The sequence below is a fragment of the Tachysurus vachellii genome, chromosome 12, assembly GCF_030014155.1.
Source record: "Tachysurus vachellii isolate PV-2020 chromosome 12, HZAU_Pvac_v1, whole genome shotgun sequence".
NCBI classification, from domain to species: domain Eukaryota; kingdom Metazoa; phylum Chordata; class Actinopteri; order Siluriformes; family Bagridae; genus Tachysurus; species Tachysurus vachellii.
The window spans coordinates 5,477,102-5,497,199 of NC_083471.1; the positions used below are offsets into that span (position 1 = coordinate 5,477,102).

Below are 20,098 nucleotides of genomic sequence, written 5' to 3' on the forward strand. Positions count from 1 at the left end.
GAACGACTTAAAGAAGTTGATCTTTTGATTGCTTAACCACTCCTGCCCTATACATACACAGTTACAAATGAGAACACCTTCATGAACCTGTTTACATTATATGCTTAGACTTTTTCTTGGGTACGATACACACACTTGCACTGTTTGCACAATTTATGCTTTTGTATGTCCTGTCTAAATTATATATCAGTGTGCTTGAAGTGTCAGAGTGAGAATTTCCTTATATTGTGTAACTGACTGTATATATGACTGTATGATATATGTTGTATGTCTTTTTATATATTTGAGATATATATATATATATTTGCACAGGATTTATACCGGATGTCCTTCCTGATGCAACACACCCATTTTATGCAGGCTTGGGACCAGGCAACCAGAGGTAACCTATCACTGGCTGGATTGGTTTCCTGCCCAGGTATCAAACCAGGGTCACAGTGGTGGACCACCAGGAATCCAGTATATATGACAATAAATTATTAAATCTTGAATATATATGGAAAGTTCAGATTTTTTTAATCAATCAATATATCAATCAATCAATCAATCAATCAGCCTGTCCATCAATCCATCCATCTCTCTCTATCTGTCTGTCTGTCTATCTACCCATCTGTCAGTCAGTCAGTCTATCTATCTATCTATCTCTATCTGTCTCATACACACTCAGTCTCTCTCTCTCACACACACACTCAGTCTCTCTCTCTCTGTCTGTCTCACACACTCAGTCTCTCTCTCTCTCTCTCTCTCTCTCTCTGTCTCACACACACACTCAGTCTCTCTTTCTCTCTCTGTCTGTCACACACACACTCAGTCTCTCTCTCTCTAACTCTCTCTCTCTCTCGGACTCACACACACACTCAGTCTCTCTCTCTCTCTGTCTGTCTCACACACACTCAATCTCTCTCTAACTCTCTCTCTGTCTGTCTCACACACTCAGTCTCTCTCTCTCTGTCTGTCTCTCACACATTCAGTCTCTCTAACTCTCTCTCTGTCTGTCACACACACACTCAGTCTCTCTCTCTCTAACTCTCTCTCTCTCTCGGACTCACACACACACTCAGTCTCTCTCTCTCTCTCTCTGTCTGTCTCACACACACTCAATCTCTCTCTAACTCTCTGTCTGTCTCACACACACTCAGTCTCTCTCTCTCTGTCTGTCTCTCACACACTCAGTCTCTCTAACTCTCTGTCTGTCTCACACACACTCAGTCTCTCTCTCTCTCTGTCTGTCTCACACAGTCTCTCGTTCTCTCTCTCTCTCTGTCTCTCACACACACACTCAGTCTCTCTCTCTCTCTCTCTCTCTCTCTCTCTCTCTCTAACTCTCTTTCATATACAATACAACGGTCTGGAGAAGAAACACATGGGTGTTTGACTCTAACCTGTCCACATGCTTTTCGCCATATAATCCATACTATAGTATATATTTATGAGTCATACGTTAGATTACTTATTTGGGAATGTAAAGTCTATTTTAAACACTTAATACCCAATAAATGAACGCGCGTTTATTTGGACTTTTGTTTTGAAATCCCGAACGTTACTTCCGCTTATCATGACACGTGGTCACTTAGATAAAGAATTACACCTTTAAATATACACACAGGAAGCGATATCACGTGTAATAAACAAATAGGCTGTAAACTTTAGATGTAAGTATAACAGAAATAATCACGTGTAATTCATGTCCAGTGCAGAAAAGACTCCCTGAATGAGTTACTTGGTTTATTTCTCAGTTTATTCCCAGGAGACTATGGACGGATTGCATCAGCTGAAGATTGGCTTCATTGGAGCAGGAAACATGGCGTATGGAATAACAAAGGGCATCTTAAGACATGGTAGCTACAGTATATAATATATACATTTTTTTTTTATGACTAGAAAATTTAGACCCTCTCGTTACGCTGTATTTCTGTAGTTCACTGACATCACAGCGCCATCTGGTGGCTTTCAGGAATTACAGCAGGCTGGTTTGCTAGACGCTGTTAAAAACCTTATTATATATAGCAAATATTCGGAATTAAAGCCAACAAATTTCAGAAAGAAAAAAAAAAGTTTACAATTTGAATATATGACGTGCGTAATTGTTTCTGTACAGGTTGAAATAAGGAAAAAGGGAGGATTATGGCATAGAGTATAAGGATCACAATCATGCGCATGCGCATACACATGTATAGGGAATCATACAGCATATATAACATCCATCCATCCATCTATCTCTCTCTGTCTGTCTACATATCTATCTATCTATCTTTCTATCTATCTATCTGTCAGTCTCTCTCTCTCTCTCTCTCTCTCTATATATATATATATATATATATATATATATATATATATATATATATATATATATCGATTACAATAGATAGATCACAGATGTACGCATGCACACGTACAAGGATCATACAGCATATATAGTCTGTATGCTGTGGTAGTCAGTGGGATGCATCTGTTCCTAGGGGCTGAACTACTTATGACACATAAACCCGATATGCTCAAAGGCATCTGTACACCACAGTGGCCTTATTTTCTATACAAAGGTTGAAAAACAAGAGTGTCTTTGTTGTTTAGTAAAAACTATTAACTCATCTATTCAGTAGTTATTCACCATCTATGACTTAATTATTGTGTTAGACAGAATTATTATGTTGTGTCTCAGGTAGCTTAGTGTTTAAGGCACTGGATTACCAATCGGATGGTTGTGAGTTTGAATCCCAGGTCGACCAAGCTGCCATTGCTTGCTGGACAACTGAGCCAGGCCCTTAAGCCTCCATTGCTCAGTTGTATAAAATGAGATAAAAATGTATATTGCTCTGGATAAGGACGTCCGCCAAATGCCGTACATGTAAGTTTGGGGTGGAAGAACTTCTAAGTGTCCTGCGCAGACTCTGACTCATCCCCTACTGAGCACTTGATTGCACCCCAGGTCTATTCAACATCTTTCTGAATGTACTTAACCTTCGTGGTCCGTGTGTTGTGTGTCGTTAGGTGACGTCGTCGCATCTAACGTGATCGTCAGCGCTCCATCTAAAAACAACTTCTCACGCTTCCAGGTAAGTCACACACACACACACACACACACACACATACACACACACACGTCTGCTTATATACGATGTGGTATCAAATACTCTCAGTGCAATGAAACATGTCAATGTCTCTAGGAGATGGGAGTTGCAGTCACACACTCGAATGAGGAAGTTATTCACAGTTCTCGTCTGGTCTTCCTGGCAGTCAAACCCCATCTGATCCCTATTGTCCTCAGTGCGCTCTCACTACACGTCACACCACAGCACATTGTTGTGTCCATGGCAGCCGGAGTCACCATAGCAACACTCGAGGGGGTGAGACATTGTGCTATTTCGATAAACGTTCACTTTAACAGCGAATGTGTTGGTTGCAGTTGGCAGCATTGTATCATATAAAGGTTCGAGTTGACGGGAAGGTTGCGGTAACTCAAATCGTCGCTCTTTAGAATCGTAGTGAGCAAAAAGCATCTCAAACAATGGGGGTTCCACTCCTGTTAGCTATGAACAGGAATCTGAGACCAGGTTGAGTTGAATAGCAAGTGGGCATGTGTTCCTATTAAAATGGTAGATTGCATGTGGGGTACAATATTCTAAAGCTTTAAATAACCTAATTTTTCTCCATTAGCTGTTGCCCGGAGGATCCTGTGTGATGCGTCTGATGCCGAATCTTCCGTGCATGCTTCAGGAAGGTGCTCTACTCCTGGCTTGTGGAACAGGGGCCAAGCAGGAGGTGGCTTCTCTGCTGAAGAGACTCCTCTCACCATGTGGACTGGTGGAGGTTGGACCTGAGCCTTGGATCGATGCCCATACAGGCCTTAGTGGAAGCGGGGTGGCTTTTGTGAGTATGACAACACTATACTATACTATACACGAGAGCACTAGACTTTAAAAGGTATGAGGGGATAAAAAATGTCCCCTATTGTTAGATATACCTACCATCCTCTCGCAGTGTCCTCTAATTGCTGTTATACGTGATTGAATATCATAAAAGCAACAGCTGAATGTGCGACTGCAGGATACCACAGTGCTCCATTACAATTACACAGAGAAGTCATGCTAAAGCAGCAGACAAGCTGTCCTTAAAGCAAGGTCTAATCCAATACTATGAAATGATTAATGTAATATTTTCATGTCAGTAAGCTTTTATTGTCATTTCGATCGTATAGAGCCGATGCAGTACATTGAAATAAAGCGTTCCTCAAGGATCCCTGGTGCAATATAGAGACAGAGAGCTACATAAGACAACTCAGAATTAAGGGCTGAAAAGCATTAAACTATCTATATGTTAGTTAGAGTTCAGCAGAAAAAGATATGCCAAAGCCTGCTGGTTCCTGCTGCATAAATACAATCTGCCTGATGATGATCAGCTCACGACGATCCTTTGTGCTTTTCCTCACACATCGCCTGGTGTAGATGACCTGGAGGGAAGGAAGCTCACCTCAGACAATATGCAGGGCTTTTCCACACCACAGGATGTTCTCCACGGTGCATGCGTAATATGATTTGACAGAGATTCTGTTCATACCAAACTTTTCTAAATGTCCTCAACTGTTTGAGGAAGAACTGGTGCTGGTGAGCTTTTTTCACCACTGCCTTAGTGTGAGTAGACCATGTGAGGTCCTCACTAGATATTAGCTTGTGCAATTACCTGATTATTACACATGTATGGAAATCATTTTGAGATCACATTTTATCATTTTAACATCCAGCTCTGCCTTAAAGGTGTACGTGTTTGCTGAAGCCCTCGCTGAAGGCGCAGTTAAAATGGGAATGCCGAGTGTACTGGCTCAACGTTTTGCTGCCCAGACTATACTAGTAAGTATTTGAGTAGTATTGGTAGTCTCTTTTTAAAAAAATATATATATTTATACATAATCTGATGATATTACGGCCTGCATGGGTTTGACAGGGTGCAGGTCATTTGTTGCGGGATGGTAAGAAGCATCCAGCACAGTTAAAGGCAGAAGTGTGTACTCCAGGCGGGACCACGGTGTACGGACTTCACACGCTGGAAAAAGGAGGGCTCCGGGCAGCCGTCATGGGGGCGGTGGAGGCAGCCACAGAACGAGCAAGAGAACTCGGGCAAAGTTAATGAAGGAGCAAGGCTGTGTGAGAAATCCTGAGAAATAAGGAGATGGAAAGAGAGAAGCGAGGACCAGGGTGGACCATGAGCCATTTGTTACTAATAAATCGAAAAACTGTCTATTTATGGTTACATAAATTTACTCTATTTAATTTGTTAATCCTAAACAAAATGTCTTGTATAGCTGTCTGTTAAATGGTCTGTGACATAGAAGCTACTTCGATATTGTTCAAACTGTAAACAAGGTTTACTGTAGTTTAATTATTTTGTAAAGGATTTATCAAAAGTATTGGTTGAGAAAGTATTCCAATATGAATAATATGTAAATAAATAAAGCTAATTAAATGGTGCACCAACTTTAGAAGCATGATCAATAGAATACTTGCTGAAACCATTAACCATTTATGGCATTTGGCAGACGGCATTATACAGAGTGACTTGCATCTCATTGTAACCTTCCAGCAGGTAGTCCAACACCTAAAAATTAGGCTACCGCATCCCCCTTAAATGACTTTGAGGTAAGAGTCCTGGCACAAATTTCAGTCTGTAGCATCCACCAAGATCTCAGGTCGCTGGATTCAGCATCAAGAATGCTAACCATTACATCATGGAACCTCCATACCAAACGAGGAAAACATAAATGTCTCATAAATTATGATTTTTTTTTTCTTTGCCTGAATCTGTTAACTGCAAATGCTATTCTAATATTCTAACTAATATGTCACCTACAGCACGTTATTATACGTTATTATATTATATATTATTATATATACGGGGTGGTGGCAAATTGGTAGTGCTTAAAAAATGCTGAAACAGGATGTAGTCTGTAGACTGTAAACCAATGTCATGTAAGTTTGGACCTTTTGTGTCTGATGGTTATTCTACTCAAGTTATATAGATGTTATGCAAGTTTCTATGTACATGGATGAGAATTTTGGACTAGCCTTGATGGCCACCCCATTACTGCATTGCTTTTGGACACCAGCTAGAGGATTTAGGTAGAGGATTTATGTGGTTGACACGTTGACAACATCAGAATCAAAATCAGGTTTATTTGCCAAGTGTGTTGACACACACAAGGAATTTGGTTCCAGCTGTTTGTGACTCTCAAAAGTACAGACATAAATAACACTATACTATACAAGATAACCCTGCGATGGGTTGGCACCCCATCCAGGGTGTATCCTGCCTTGATGCCCAATGACGCCTGAGATAGGCACAGGCTCCCTGTGACCCGAGGTAGTTCGGATAAGCGGTAGAAAATGAATGAATGAATGAATGAATATACAAGATAATACAGAGTATGCAAAACAATGCAGATGTGATACAATAGACATTATGAGTATTAAATATGAATACAGAATATATGACTGATCAGCTATGTACATAAAGTGTGGGAAGTGCATGTGCAAATAACAATATTGTGCAATATTATGCGTTTTGTACAATATATAGCAGCAGTAGTGTGTGTAATCTATAGATGATGTGATGACTGACAGTTCTGATAATGCAGTACTTATAGATATGAAGCAGTGAATATAAGTATGGTGAGTTGTTAATCAGGGTGATTGTTTGGGGAAAGAAACTGTCCCTGTGTCTGGCAGTCTTAGTAAGCAAAGTTCTGTAGCACCTGCCAGAAGGGAGGAGCTGAAAGGGGTTGTGTCCAGGGTGCAAAGGGTCAGTGGTGATTTTCCCTGAACGGTTTCTGGTTCTTGTGCCGTACAAGTCCTGGGGAGTGGGCAGGGGGCACCATTTATTTTTTTCTGCTGTTTTAACCCGTGCGTTGCAGTCTGTTTCTGTCCTGCTTTGTTGCTGCACCAAACCAGATGGTGATGGATGTGCACAGGACAGAATCAACAACTGCAGTGTTGAACAGCATCAACAGATCCTGTGGCAGACCTTACTTCCTTAATTGACGTAGAAAGTACATCCTCTGCCGGGCCTTTTTGATGATGGAGTTGACATAGATGACATAATAGACATGCAAATAAGAATGTTAAGCCAGGGTTTAGGGATGTACAGTGTGAAATCTCAGATTATGAATAGCCAGGATTAACTGTTAAACCCGGGTACAATATGAGCAGTGTGAACGGTCACATAAAATATCCCAGGATTATATAAACTGTGGTTTACAGTGACCCTGGGTTATATAGTTTAACTGTGAAAATCTCTATAGTGTACATCCATTTGCAGCGAAGGATTAAGTGGTTGCTGAAATGAATGAATTTGTAATGACTCTTGTTTAGCAAATTAGCTGAAACCAACATAAACCGACAGAATCGACACTAGCCATTTTATCTCTAATGACTCAGTTTAAATCTCGTTAGTTCTCGCGAGATTCAACCGACTCGAAGGTTTATACCATTTATGAAGTGCCATATTAAACAAAAATTTTATTTTAACAACTTTGCCTTATATGAATACTAACAAAAATGTGAGTTGACGACGATTTACATTTTAGTCTCATCGGTCCATGTGTAGAAAGACACGTTTTTAAGATGTAACACAGCAGTAGTCATTACCCGCCTCAAGAAAAAAATGGACTCGCCCAACGGCCAATCTCTCCTCAGCACCTCAGCGCTGTCTTGTCAGCTTTCGCTCCAGATTCTAACAAACCATTTAATTCAGTAATCACAAAGTGAGTATGTCTGTATCTCAAATTTTTAAAAAATAATTCGTTATCAACATATCTTTCGAATAGTGATCCGTAAAATATTTATTTATTCACGATTATGATATTAATCGTTGTCCTTTAAGGACCTGCTATGGCGAAAGTGTCGAAACGAATCGCCACGTAAGATAAAAACAGGATAAAGCATCTTATATGGCTTATACTAACGTGGTTTATTCTTTCTCCTCTAATCTGTTTTTTCTTTAAACAATTTTCGAGTCACGTACAGGTTTTGAAGGCTGATGTGTATTCGTTAGCTGTGTTAGCTAACACAATCAAGCATGGAGGCAGGAATAGGGACATGCGCATGCGCACTTCACCGTGACTTTCGGAGTTCTCGAAATGCGCATGCGCGCTCGGTGAACACACAGAAAGCGATGTGTTTGAATTTTTCCACTTTTCTTTAGACGTTTGCTAGGTTTGGTTCAGAAGAGAGATGTAAACACATTTCTTTTGCATTTTGGACTGTTTATATGGTAGTTATTTTATGTTCATTTTATACAACTGAGCCATTGAGGGTTAAGGGCCCTGCTCAGGTGGAGCTGGGATGGAGCCCATGATGGAGCTGGGATTCGAACCCATGACCTTCCAATCAGTAGTCCAATGCCTTAACCACTAGTCTACCACATCCCAACTTCATTGAAGCCAGAGAAACGTCATTACACCCTCACCTGAGACGGGGTATTGGTTTAAAAGATAGTTGACTAGATCTAAACCTTTGTATTGCACCTTATTCTGGTTTTGTCTGTTTTATTTCCTGCTGCTGACGGGGTGAAGAACAATCTAAGCACACCATAGTGCCATTTGTTGGGTTATTGTGTTACTCTTTACTGAAGGTAAGATGGGATCGGGTTTGTACTCGTTAGGGTTGCAAAGGGGCAATTTAGGGTAAATTTCCGGAGACTTTCCACGGGAGCTTAATCTGGGGAATTTTGGGAATATTCCAAATTGGAAACTTTACGGGAATTTATGGAAATTTACAGGAATTTATGGGAATTATTTGGAAATATAGGGAAATGTATATAATCTATATCATATACAAATACAAACCTAAATAAACATTTTGTTTGGTCATAAGCAGACATACATGTAAAGTAATACAAATTTTAAAAATGTTCTCTTGACTGATTTAATTGTAAGTAGAACTTTAATTGATTCTTTTATTGAGTAACACATGCATAATAAACATTATTATGCTTGTAATAAACTTAATAATTGTAATAAACATATTTCCCTATAATTGCTGTAAAATGAAAGCATCCCCCATACTTGCCCTTCTAAAAAAGTCCCAATCAAAATGTAAAATGAAGCATTTTTTTCTCAAGCTTATTAGGTCTCTGCTTCTGCAGTAGTCAAGGTCTGGAAAATGGAGGTGAATCCCCTCCTTAAGTGATATATGGAGGACTTTTTTTTATTTCAGGAGGAGTGAGTGTGTGTGGCGGGGTCATCAAATTATCTGTGTATGTGTTACACTCCTAATTTACTGCTTATTAAGAGTTAGTAAGGTAGTTATTAAGTTTAGGTATTGGGTAAAATTAAGAATGTAGAATAAAGTAATGCAGAATAAGGCATTAATAAGTATTAATAAACAGCTAATATTCTATTAATATTCATGCTAATAAGCAACTAGTTAAATGACCCTAAAATAAAGTGTTACTGTGCATGTTATGGAAGAATGCAAGTACCTGCAGGGGGTTTTGGCCTCAATGGCCCTCCAGTAAGCAGTGTGCTGTGTGCAAATGACAGAGGAACGCAGGGTACAAATTCAACTTAAACTGCATTAAATCTTGTTGTTTTAAACACAATTATGCTGCAAGATTTTTTTTAACTACATTTAAGTTCCTTGTTATAGGCAACTCTGCATTTTCTTAAAATTCCCAGTTTATTTCCATATATTCCCGTTAATTCCCATATATTCCCGTTAATTCCCATATATTCCTGTTAATTCCCATGGAAAGTTTCCAGCCTTGAAAATTCCCGGAATTTTGCAACCCTAGTATTCGTTCAGCAAAAAAAAAAAAGTATTTTAGTTTGGTTTTGGAAAACAGTTGATATTAAATGCACACGTAAAGAGAAACATGCCTCATGAGCCAGATGTGTAGTTGCATGTCTATAAATTCTCAGTAGTACAGGTTCACTATCAGAAGCACTGCTTTTTTCTGAACAATCTTTTGATATCTTTTTCTACCTTTTTTCAATGTTGCTGTTTTTTTTTTCCTGTCTGTCCTGTCAATGCACTGGAGATATACACAGTTTACACCTCGGGGTTTTTGCATGAGTCGTCTTGCCTGCTTCTGCATGTGTGCGTCTTGTTTTCTTCTTTAATTACTAACTCTTTACCTCGTCATGACTCTGCTTCTCTTCTCTCTTCTTCCTGCTTTTGGTCTGTACCAGACCTAGCGTAATGCCTCAGAGAATTGTGATCAATTCCAGTGTGGAGGCCAAACCCACTGATGTCGGAGGCTGTTTTTCCAGCGCAGTTGTACAGGGCCTGTGTTCAGAGCGTGATGCCGTATGGTTTGACTGCAGAGCTTACGAGAGAGCAGAAAGCCATCATTACATAAGGCTTCAAGAACAGCAAAATGGGACCACATCTGCTGCAAGCACCTCAAATTCCCAGCGTAGCCAAGAAAATTCTTCAAAACCCCCCAATTCAGTGACCGCTCCTGGTTCTCTTCGAATCTTACCTGATAGCCCTTCAACCCATATGTTATGTGACGAAGGCTACCTATCACAAACCCCAACTCCTCGCACTCCGGCATCAGCACCAATTAACGGCCTGCCATTTGTGCCTGCGTTCCTCCAAGGGGTGTGGTTTCAGAAGTCTCTTTACGACCGGGCGGAAACAACGTTTTACCAGAACCTGCACCGTTTGAACAAGCCTCATTCTTCACCCGACGGCGAGCAAACGTGCATCGGGCATCCAAGTTCCCCTGTCGCTGAGAAATCCAAATCTGATAAGACAAAGGAGAAGAAACCAGGCAATGATGGAATCCAGAAAGGAAGCAGTGCATTAGATCACTTCCTGCATGCAGACAGTGAGAGGGTGTGGCTAGACCGCAATCGATACGCGGAGGTGGAAACTGGTTTCTACGAAGCCATGACGACTAAAAGCGGCTGTAGCTTATCGTCGAAGTATGATCGTATACACACACTTAAGTTGCACCTCTTTATGCTTCTGAGTGGCCCAAGAGGAAAAACCTGCACTTTGTTGTCTGGAGTACATTCAAGAATCCTTACAATGCTCTCTCTTTTTCTCCCTCCCTTCCCTGTCAATCACAACAACACTAGCCAATCACAGGTGGCCAGGAGCTCCTGTATGCGGAAGAGGGCAGATAGCGCTTTTCTCTGATAGTGTTATATTGCCCTGTAACTGCTTGGCTTCCTTCACCCTCACCATAGCTGTTGTATGTTAGGAAATAGCTGGGTGGGAGAAAAAATAGAAGAAGAAAAAATTTTATATATATATATATATTATTATTTATTTATTTATTTATTTTCTCCCACCCAGCTATATATATAATCTTATTCATAGCTTGAACTAATTGAAGGTGTCCATCAGTGTGTCTGTATAAGATTCAATTAGAATTTATATTATTTAAACACGGTCACACATCTGAAATAGCTTCCTTCCTGCCTGAAGTATATTTTAAAGGTAGTTCACACACACACACACACACACACTAGTCATCATAAGGACTAGGTTCAGGCATCATGTTCGTCATGTTTCAATTTCACGCCATTTGTTCTGTGTGTGTTTTCTCTGTGTCTGCTTCTCTCTCTCTCTCTCTCTCTCTCTCTCTCTCTCTCTCTCTCTCTCTCTCTCTGTCTCTCTCTCTTGCTTGTTTGCCTTTATTTGGATACATGGAGTTTTTATCAATAACTGGACACGGAGACTCTGATTTATGTTTCTAGAAGAAGTGCAATGGAGTGCTTGGCTCAAGAGAGGATATGGTTTGACAAACCTCGCTACGACGAGGCTGAACGAAAGTTCTACGAGAGGATGAATGGACCCACACTACCGCCTCAGGTATGCGCGTGCTTCAGAGGATGTGTGTGTGCAGTCTGTAATGGAAATGTATGTGATTCCAAAACAAACCTACAGGTTATCTATTTTTTATTTTTATTTATTCCCCACAGGACACGGGTGCTAATAGTATTCTTCAGGACATTGCAAGAGCACGAGAGAACATCCAGAAGTCTCTTGCTGGAGTGAGTAGCTCATCATCTGTTAATATAATTGTGGTCTTCTGGACGGTTTAATACGAGACCCCATTGCAGCCATTTTGACATCTTTATACTGATTTATTGGGTGTTCTAGCTCACTGTTCACTTTAATAGGAACACCTGCGACTGCAGACTCCCTCTGACCCTGTGTAGGATAACCAGGTCTTTTCAGCTCAGGCATCAAGTTAAAGTGTTAAAGCTTTTATTTTGTCTACCAGTAATGGAGAATGGATGGACAACTCCTATATGAAACTATGCATTGTGAGATGAAGTTGATGATGTGCGGTTAGATAAAATCTCATTAACCACTCAGCATGGCTTAGATGTAACATGTTAAAGAAATCCATCAGAGCCATTTCTCCAAATCAGAATTATGGTGTAAAGATGCTACTGAATTGTGTGTGTTTGAGAGGTTGAGCGTGTGAGAGAAAGAGGGAGAGCGTGCGAGAGAAAGAGGGAGAGCGTGTGAGAGAAAGAGGGAGAGCGTGCGAGAGAAAGAGGGAGAGCGTGCGAGAGAAAGAGGGAGAGCGTGCGAGAGAAAGAGGGAGAGCGTGCGAGAGAAAGAGGGAGAGCGTGCGAGAGAAAGAGGGAGAGCGTGCGAGAGAAAGAGGGTATGCGTGCGAGAGAAAGAGGGAGAGCGTGCGAGAGAAAGAGGGAGAGCGTGCGAGAGAAAGAGGGAGAGCGTGCGAGAGAAACAGGTATAGCGTGCGAGAGAAACAGGTTTTGCGAGCGAGAGACATAGGTAGAGCGTGCGAGAGAAAGAGGGAGAGCGTGCGAGAGAAAGAGGGAGAGCGTGCGAGAGAAAGAGGGAGAGCGTGCGAGAGAAAGAGGGAGGGCGTGCGAGAGAAAGAGGGAGGGCGTGCGAGAGAAAGAGGGAGGGCGTGCGAGAGAAAGAGGGAGGGCGTGCGAGAGAAAGAGGGAGGGCGTGCGAGAGAAAGAGTGTGAGCGTGCGAGAGAAAGAGGGTGAGGGTTAGATTGTGAGGGTGCGGGAATGAGAGAAAGAGTGTGCGTGAGTTTTCTCGTGCGCGTGAGTGCTCTTTTCCGCGCTTGTATATAATCTGTTTGCTCTCACTGTATATCTCAGCCCTTATCACTATACATCTTCTCTCCCTCAGTTGAAGACAACCTTGCAGCCAACTAGGGGCTCCTCCCATAAATCCCCAACCCCTCCACACAGCCTCACTGTAAGCGTGTGTGAAACACTTACCGGTCACAACAGGCCAAAGTCATCAAACACGGTTCATTGTTTGTGTTTGCTGTGTTGTGGACATTAAGAGAAAAAAAACCCATCCTTCCTTCCTGTCTGTCGCATGCATTTCTTAGTCTGTGAAAGCAAATAAAGAGCTATTATCTAGTAGAAAAGACTGTTTATACACCGAGCTCTCAAAGCGGACGTGTTCAGTACACGTGTGCTGTTTATTTGTAATGAATAGTTTGTGTGTTTCTAACAGCCCTCTTTAGTGATCGGATCACAAGCAGTTTCAGACTGAACCGCCAGCGTGACGCTCTCTGCACTTTTCTACACACCCGCCCTCACAACGGTGTCGCCACCTTCACGGTTTTCAAGCACGATCAAGAGCCGAAGCTAAAGCTTTAGTAAAATCCGGTCTGAACGTCTGTAGGTTCCGATGACCGCTTTGTGACCCGATCACTTGAGTCAGATTCTGTGTGTTAATGCATGTGAATCACACCGATGCAGGTTGCCAGATCTCTTTATTCGCAACTGCAACCGTTTGTTCGTGTGTGTTTGTAGACGGCAGGAGGAAGTAGTGCCGAACAAGGGGAACTTCTCGCACGCATGAAGGAACTGGAACTGGAGAACCAGCGTCTACAAAAAAGTACAGAAATTCTATTTAGTCTTTTCAGTTCATGAGACCTGTTGGTTAGTGATAAAGTACTGCACATGCTTTCTGACATATGTTACAGCCAATACTCTTGACTCAATTTTTGACTCATTACTCTTTCTTTCAGTGGTGCAGCAGTTGCATTCTGTTGTCTCTAACCTGGAAAGTCGGGTCTCCGTTTTGGAAAAAAGACCAGCAGCCCCAGCGGCGGTGGTTAATGGAATTTCTTCCGTAAGTAAACATGAAGAAAATCTTGGACATCAAGTACCATATCGTCGCTGTCAGACGGAATCCTCGTATCTCCAGAACCGTTATTTTTCAGGAAATTAAAAAAATGCCGTACCTTATCTGCAGTGCACAGGGTTTAGTCCACGTTGCAGTGGATTGTCTTGCGCTAAATTCCTGTCCTCAGACGAGCACCAGAACTAGCGGGGGTCAAGATTTTTTTTTTCTTTGAGCCCAGTGTTTTGAAGACATTTACCTCAGAAGACGTGTTGATTCGTTGCGACTCTTATTAAGGAGAAATATGCCGTGAAGCTCTCCCGCGGAGTGAGGAAGAGGTGGACATTTGAAGTGTCCAATGAGTTATGAGATTTGCGCTCAAGATATTTTCAAGACTTTAGATTGGTTAATAACTTGTAAAAATAACAGACCCACGTGGGGACTGACCAATAGCATCGATATGTGAAAAAATATGAAATTGACCAAATTTGGACATACGAGGTTTCCGCCCGACAGCGACGATATAAATAATTTTTCTTTTTTTTTTTTTTAATGATTTATTGCTGTTTTTCTTTCTCTTTTTTTTTCCCCCTCAGAAGACCGTTTGTCCTCCTCCGCAGAAAACACCTCCTGCGCCAGCAGATGGCGAGGATGATGACGACGATCTAGACCTGTTCGGTAGCGACGACGAAGTAGACGAAGAGGCGGAGCGCCTGAAGGAGAAGAGGCTTCAGGAATATGCAGCCAAAAAAGCCAAAAAACCCGCCATCGTCGCTAAATCGTCCATCCTGTTGGACGTCAAGCCTGTACGTTGGTTATCCGGTTAAAAGTTTGGTTTCTTTGAGGTTTGAGCACTGACCTGACCAGAGCCTGGTTTCTGTATGTGTGCGCAGTGGGATGACGAGACGGACATGGCGAAGCTGGAGGAGTGCGTGAGGTCCGTTCAGGCCGACGGCTTGCTCTGGGGAGCCTCCAAACTGGTACCGGTTGGTTACGGTATCAAAAAGCTGCAGATCAACTGCGTGGTGGAAGACGATAAGGTGGGAACAGACCTGCTGGAGGAGGAGATCACGAAGTTTGAAGATTATGTAAGTATCCAATAAGTTCCCTCAAAGCCAGTTCACACAGGGACACTTCCAATCACACAAATCCATCACGCCATCGTAAATGAAACCCAGAAAGTCCTGCGTCCTGTCTATAATCCACTGGTGTTTATTGGATTCCTGCAGGAGTGATGATGATCGTTACACCAACAGGGATATCCTGTAATTAGCACATCTAACCAACACACATTTTTTTTCTATGTCAAGGTTTATGTAAGACCAACAGAAGTAAAAGTTTTATTTTTACCTCTTACTAATGGAGAATGGAGGAACGACTCCTATATCAAACTATTCCACCTGCAACGTGGGATGATTTTGATGAGTGCGGTTAGAGAACTGCTCTTAACTGTACTTGTTAGGAAGATCCATCAGAATGATTTCTCTCCATCAGAATTATGGTGTAAAGATATTGGTGACGTGTCTGTATGTGTGTGAGAGAGAGGGGGTGTGTGTGTGTGAGAGAGAGAGGGTGTATGTGTGAGAGAGAGGGTGTGTATGTGTGTGAGAGAAAGGGTGTATGTGTGTGAGAGAGAGGGTGTATGTGTGTGTGAGAAAGGGTGTATGTGTGTGTGAGAGAGAGGGTGTATGTGTGTGTGAGAGAGAGGGTGTATGTGTGTGTGTGAGAGAGGGTGTATGTGTGTGTGAGAGAGAGGGTGTGTATGTGTGTGAGAGAAAGGGTGTATGTGTGTGTGAGAGAGAGGGTGTATGTGTGTGTGAGAGAGAGGGTGTATGTGTGTGTGAGAGAGAGGGTGTATGTGTGTGTGAGAGAGAGGGTGTATGTGTGTGTGTGAGAGAGGGTGTATGTGTGTGAGAGAAAGGGTGTATGTGTGTGTGAGAGAGGGTGTATGTGTGTGTGAGAGAGAGGGTGTATGTGTGTGTGTGAGAGAGAGGGTGTATGTATGTGTGTGTGAGAGAGAGGGTGTATGTATGTGTGTGTGAGAGAGAGGGTGTATGTGTGAGAGCGAGAGGGTGTATCTGTGTGTGAGAGAGAGAGAGAGAATGTGTGTGAGAGAGAGAGAGAGAATGTGTGTGAGAGAGAGAGATTGTGTGTGTGAGAGAGAGAGAGTGTGAGTGTGAGAGTGAGAGAGAGACGGTGTGTGTGTATGTGTGTGTACATGGTACAGCTGAGTTACATTTTATTAGTGATGTCCATAAATGACAATGTTCACAACGCTAAAATGACGAGTAAACTACAATTTTTATCTACCAAATATAAAATTCTAACAAAACTCCTCCCCTTTTATTCCTCTTATCTGCTTAACAAAATAATAAAAAAAAAAATCTGTGTATTCAGTCATTTAGTGATCAGTTTAACCTTTTTGTTGTACCCTTAACTCTTCTGCGTATGCCGTCACTGTGTGTATTCTGACGTGTCTTTCTGTCTCTCTCGCAGGTCCAAAGCGTGGATGTAGCAGCTTTCAATAAGATTTAAAGCACTAACATACTTTCCACTCATCCTCCATCTGCACTACACAAGCTATCGATGAAATAACATTTGACAATAAAGAACCCTGACTTTATCCTGGACTTTTCCTGTTGTGCTTTTGACTGTAAAATTAGATACACTCCTTTTATTCCAGGGATTACAAATAGTTCTGTGGGATTAGCTGAGAGATCTGGATGTGTGTTAATGAGTTCAAATGTGCACATTGTAGATGCTCAGGATCCTTGATAACATTGAAAGGGTGATATTTGTAATTGTAGAAGTATCCAGGGAATATCCAGGGAATATTCCATCTTCTACTGTGATCATTGTTGAGTGAACAGAAGTCCTTCAGCATCAGAACTACTTTTGTCTCTTAATTCAGACAAATGAGGGTTTTTCACACTTGAAATATTTCCTCTTGGGTCAGTGTAAATCCCGGGTTTCTTGTTTGACGTTTCACACTGCTTACACTTTCCATCGGTCAAATCTGATCCTTCACACTGTACATTTCCTAAACCATGGTTTAACCTTATTTGTGCCGTCAACGTCATCCATGATTAGATAAATACAACCTGCTTTAAATAGCTGCTTTGCTCACATTTTAATCACATGTATTTGTGTGTGTGTGTGTGTATATATATATATATATATATGTATGTATGTATATATGTATGTATGTACAAAAAATATGGGTAAAATATAAAATAAATTAACATCAAATGGTGATGAAAAACGATATATATGTATGTATATATATGTATATATATATATATATATATATATATATATATATATATATATATATATATATATATATATATATATATCGTTTTTCATCACCATTTGATGTTAATTTATTTTATATTTTACCCACAAATGCTGCAACTACTATTTACACAACACATGGGATTCCTTTAACAGTACTAAGCATATCATTTAAGGCATTCACTGTTTAATTTCTGATCTAACTGAAACATTCGGTGTTAACATTTTGCATCAAAGTGCAAAACCCCAGGTATAAAGCGGCGCTAATGCCTGTTTTAATTACAGGTGTGAACTGTTCCTCTACCTGGGATTAAAGCGGGGTTTAGAATGAGATTATCCAGGGATTAAGCAGAGTGTGGAAAACCCTAAAATGTACTATTCTGACAAATACTAGCAGTTGGAACTACCAAATAAATTTCTGAGGATAAATACAGTCAATATAATATAATGATGCTGATGTAGAATAAACCATGTTCACTGTGTTGATGTAAAATTTACAGATGGATATTTTTCCTTGTTTTATTATGTTGACTTTGTAGAAGCCAACATTCTGTTTTCCTATTTCAGCTTAGACAAAAATTTATAAAATTTAATGCGGCCTAGGGCTTTCGAGCCACATGCACCAAATTCGGATATGTTGTAGACCCCGGTCTGAAGTTTGTTGCTATTACTGTTCTAAGCGATCCGAGTACCGGTACTTCCGGTACCGGATCTCAAAGTGGCCTTTTTTCCCATAGACTCCCATTATAAATTTTGGAGGTTTATAACTCGGCAATCTTTCAAACTATCTACACCAAACTCGGCCAGCTCCTTTAGGGTGATACTCTGAACAAAGTTTTAAATCGGTGTACCGACTGGCCTTTCGGTTGTCCCACAGCCCCGCCCCCAAAATATGCAAAATCAAAAAACCTTTTACAACATGGACATGTGACATATCAAAACACTCAGAACAATGAGGGGAACTTCCTCACATGTATTCTGATGACGTCACATGCTCGTCTCCACTTGCCTCCAAATGTTTTGGCACCCTATCTTTCTGTCCACTTGCCTCCAAAAGTAACACTGTCCCTTATGTCCACTCGCCTCCAAAAAGCACCGGCCTTTGCGAATACTTGCCTCGTCAAAGCCAACATCAAAATTTGTCACGACAAACTTTACAAATCTAGTTTAACATAATGTTGTCCAGTGCTCTGAGGTTCATCAGATAAAGTGTGTGTGTGTGTGAGAGAGAGAGAGAAAACCTGCTTGTATACAGTACAGTATTTTTAATTATTAGAAATAATTAAATGGTTATTAAATGGTTATTTCAAATGATCCAGCCATGATGCTACAGCCCTGGGATGCATTGAGAAACTAAAAGAGAACAGCTGTAATCAGAAGTGAGTGGTTTGTCTCTCTTTGGACATTTACATTTACAGCATTTGGCAGACGCTCTTATACAGAGCGACGTACAAAAGTGCTTAAGTCTCCATCATTGTATACATTAACTCTGGTTCACTAGGTCACATACTTAAGATTTTTTTTATTATATACACACATACGACAAACAGGGGAGAATGTGTTAGTTGAATTGTTTCATGAATAAGTAGGTCTTCAGCCGTCGTTTAAAGATAGCCAGAGACTCAGGTGTCCGGACCTCTAGGGGAGGTTCATTCCACCACCTCGGTGCCAGAACAGAAAAGAGTCTTGTAGTATACTTACCTCTTACCCTGAGAGATGGTGGAACCAGTCGAGCAGTGCTGGTAGATCTGAGGGTGCGAGGTGCAGTGCGAGGTGTGATGAGGGCTTGGAGGTAAGAGGGAGCTGGACCATTTTTTGGTTTTGTAGGCAAGCATCAGTGTTTTGAATCTGATGTGTACAGCTACTGAAAGCCAGTGGAGGGATCACAGCAGCAGGGTGGTGTGTGAGAACTTAGGCAGGTTAAAAACAAGTTGTACAGCTGCATTTTGGATCATTTGTGGAGGACGAATTGCGTTCATAGTTAGACCTGCCTGCAGTGCGTTGCAGTAGTCCAGTTTTGAAATGACAAGAGACTGAACAAGTACCTAAGCAGCCTGTGTGGACAAAAATGGCCGAATCCTTCTAATGTTGTAAAGAAGAAACCATCATGAGCGAGTCACATTAGCAACATGAGAGGAAAAGGACAGTTGATTGTCTATGGTTACACCCAAGGTTGCGAGCTTTTTCTCTCAGGTACTGTCTGTTCCTATTGTCTCTGTAACTATAATAAACTGAATTGACTCTGGTCTCCGGTTTTCCTTTTACTTGTTACTTCCATTCAGTTTCCAACAACCACTGAGAAAAAAAAATGGATAATTGAACTATTTTCTCACCAAATAATATAAATATCTATTCTTCTCTTGGAAATGAAACTCTGAGTCACTCCGTTTCATGTTTCGTATGGAGGAAGTGGAGTTTGGGTAATTAGAGCTCTGAATTAATGCACCATTTACTGCTTAAATATTATAATCCTCATATCTACAGAAATGGATTCTGTTATGTTCAGTGCTTGATGATTTGTCAACATGATAGAACTGCATTCAACCTTAAAAGGAACCAGACTTCACTTCATACTGTGATTATATCCATAACAGACCATAATCATAACAGTACTGGGGAAAAAGAAGGAAAAAAATCATTTAAACAAGGAAGTGAACACTAACACCAAGGCTAAATAGTTAGTACAGGTGAGTGTAAAAGTTTTATCTTTTGTAAACACATTAAGTAT

General features: G+C 41.0%; 2 protein-coding genes across 4 annotated transcripts; both read left to right on the forward strand.

Moving 5' to 3' along the window:
* The first annotated feature begins 309 nt into the window (after positions 1 to 309).
* On the forward strand, positions 310 to 5,471 carry pycr3 (pyrroline-5-carboxylate reductase 3). 3 transcript variants are annotated; one of them, XM_060883112.1, is made up of 7 exons: positions 310 to 382; positions 1,737 to 1,838; positions 2,989 to 3,053; positions 3,165 to 3,344; positions 3,655 to 3,867; positions 4,752 to 4,844; positions 4,939 to 5,471. In XM_060883112.1, the coding sequence occupies exons 1-7, from the start codon at positions 325 to 327 to the stop codon at positions 5,119 to 5,121; spliced, it is 894 nt and encodes a 297-aa protein (XP_060739095.1). In that variant the 5' UTR covers positions 310 to 324; the 3' UTR covers positions 5,122 to 5,471. The 3 variants fall into 3 exon arrangements, with proteins under 3 accessions (XP_060739095.1, XP_060739096.1, XP_060739097.1); XM_060883113.1 differs by lacking the exon at positions 310 to 382 and adding an exon at positions 1,552 to 1,652 and having other exon boundaries at positions 1,748 to 1,838; positions 4,939 to 5,468; XM_060883114.1 differs by lacking the exon at positions 310 to 382 and adding an exon at positions 1,556 to 1,652 and having other exon boundaries at positions 4,939 to 5,469.
* A 4,585-nt stretch (positions 5,472 to 10,056) lies between these two features.
* Positions 10,057 to 16,699, forward strand: eef1db (eukaryotic translation elongation factor 1 delta b (guanine nucleotide exchange protein)). The gene is made up of 8 exons (XM_060883692.1): positions 10,057 to 11,104; positions 11,699 to 11,813; positions 11,924 to 11,995; positions 13,764 to 13,848; positions 13,982 to 14,085; positions 14,673 to 14,882; positions 14,970 to 15,164; positions 16,573 to 16,699. Exons 1-8 carry the CDS (start codon positions 10,188 to 10,190, stop codon positions 16,609 to 16,611), a joined length of 1,737 nt encoding a protein of 578 aa, XP_060739675.1. The 5' UTR covers positions 10,057 to 10,187; the 3' UTR covers positions 16,612 to 16,699.
* Positions 16,700 to 20,098: the final 3,399 nt, after the last annotated feature.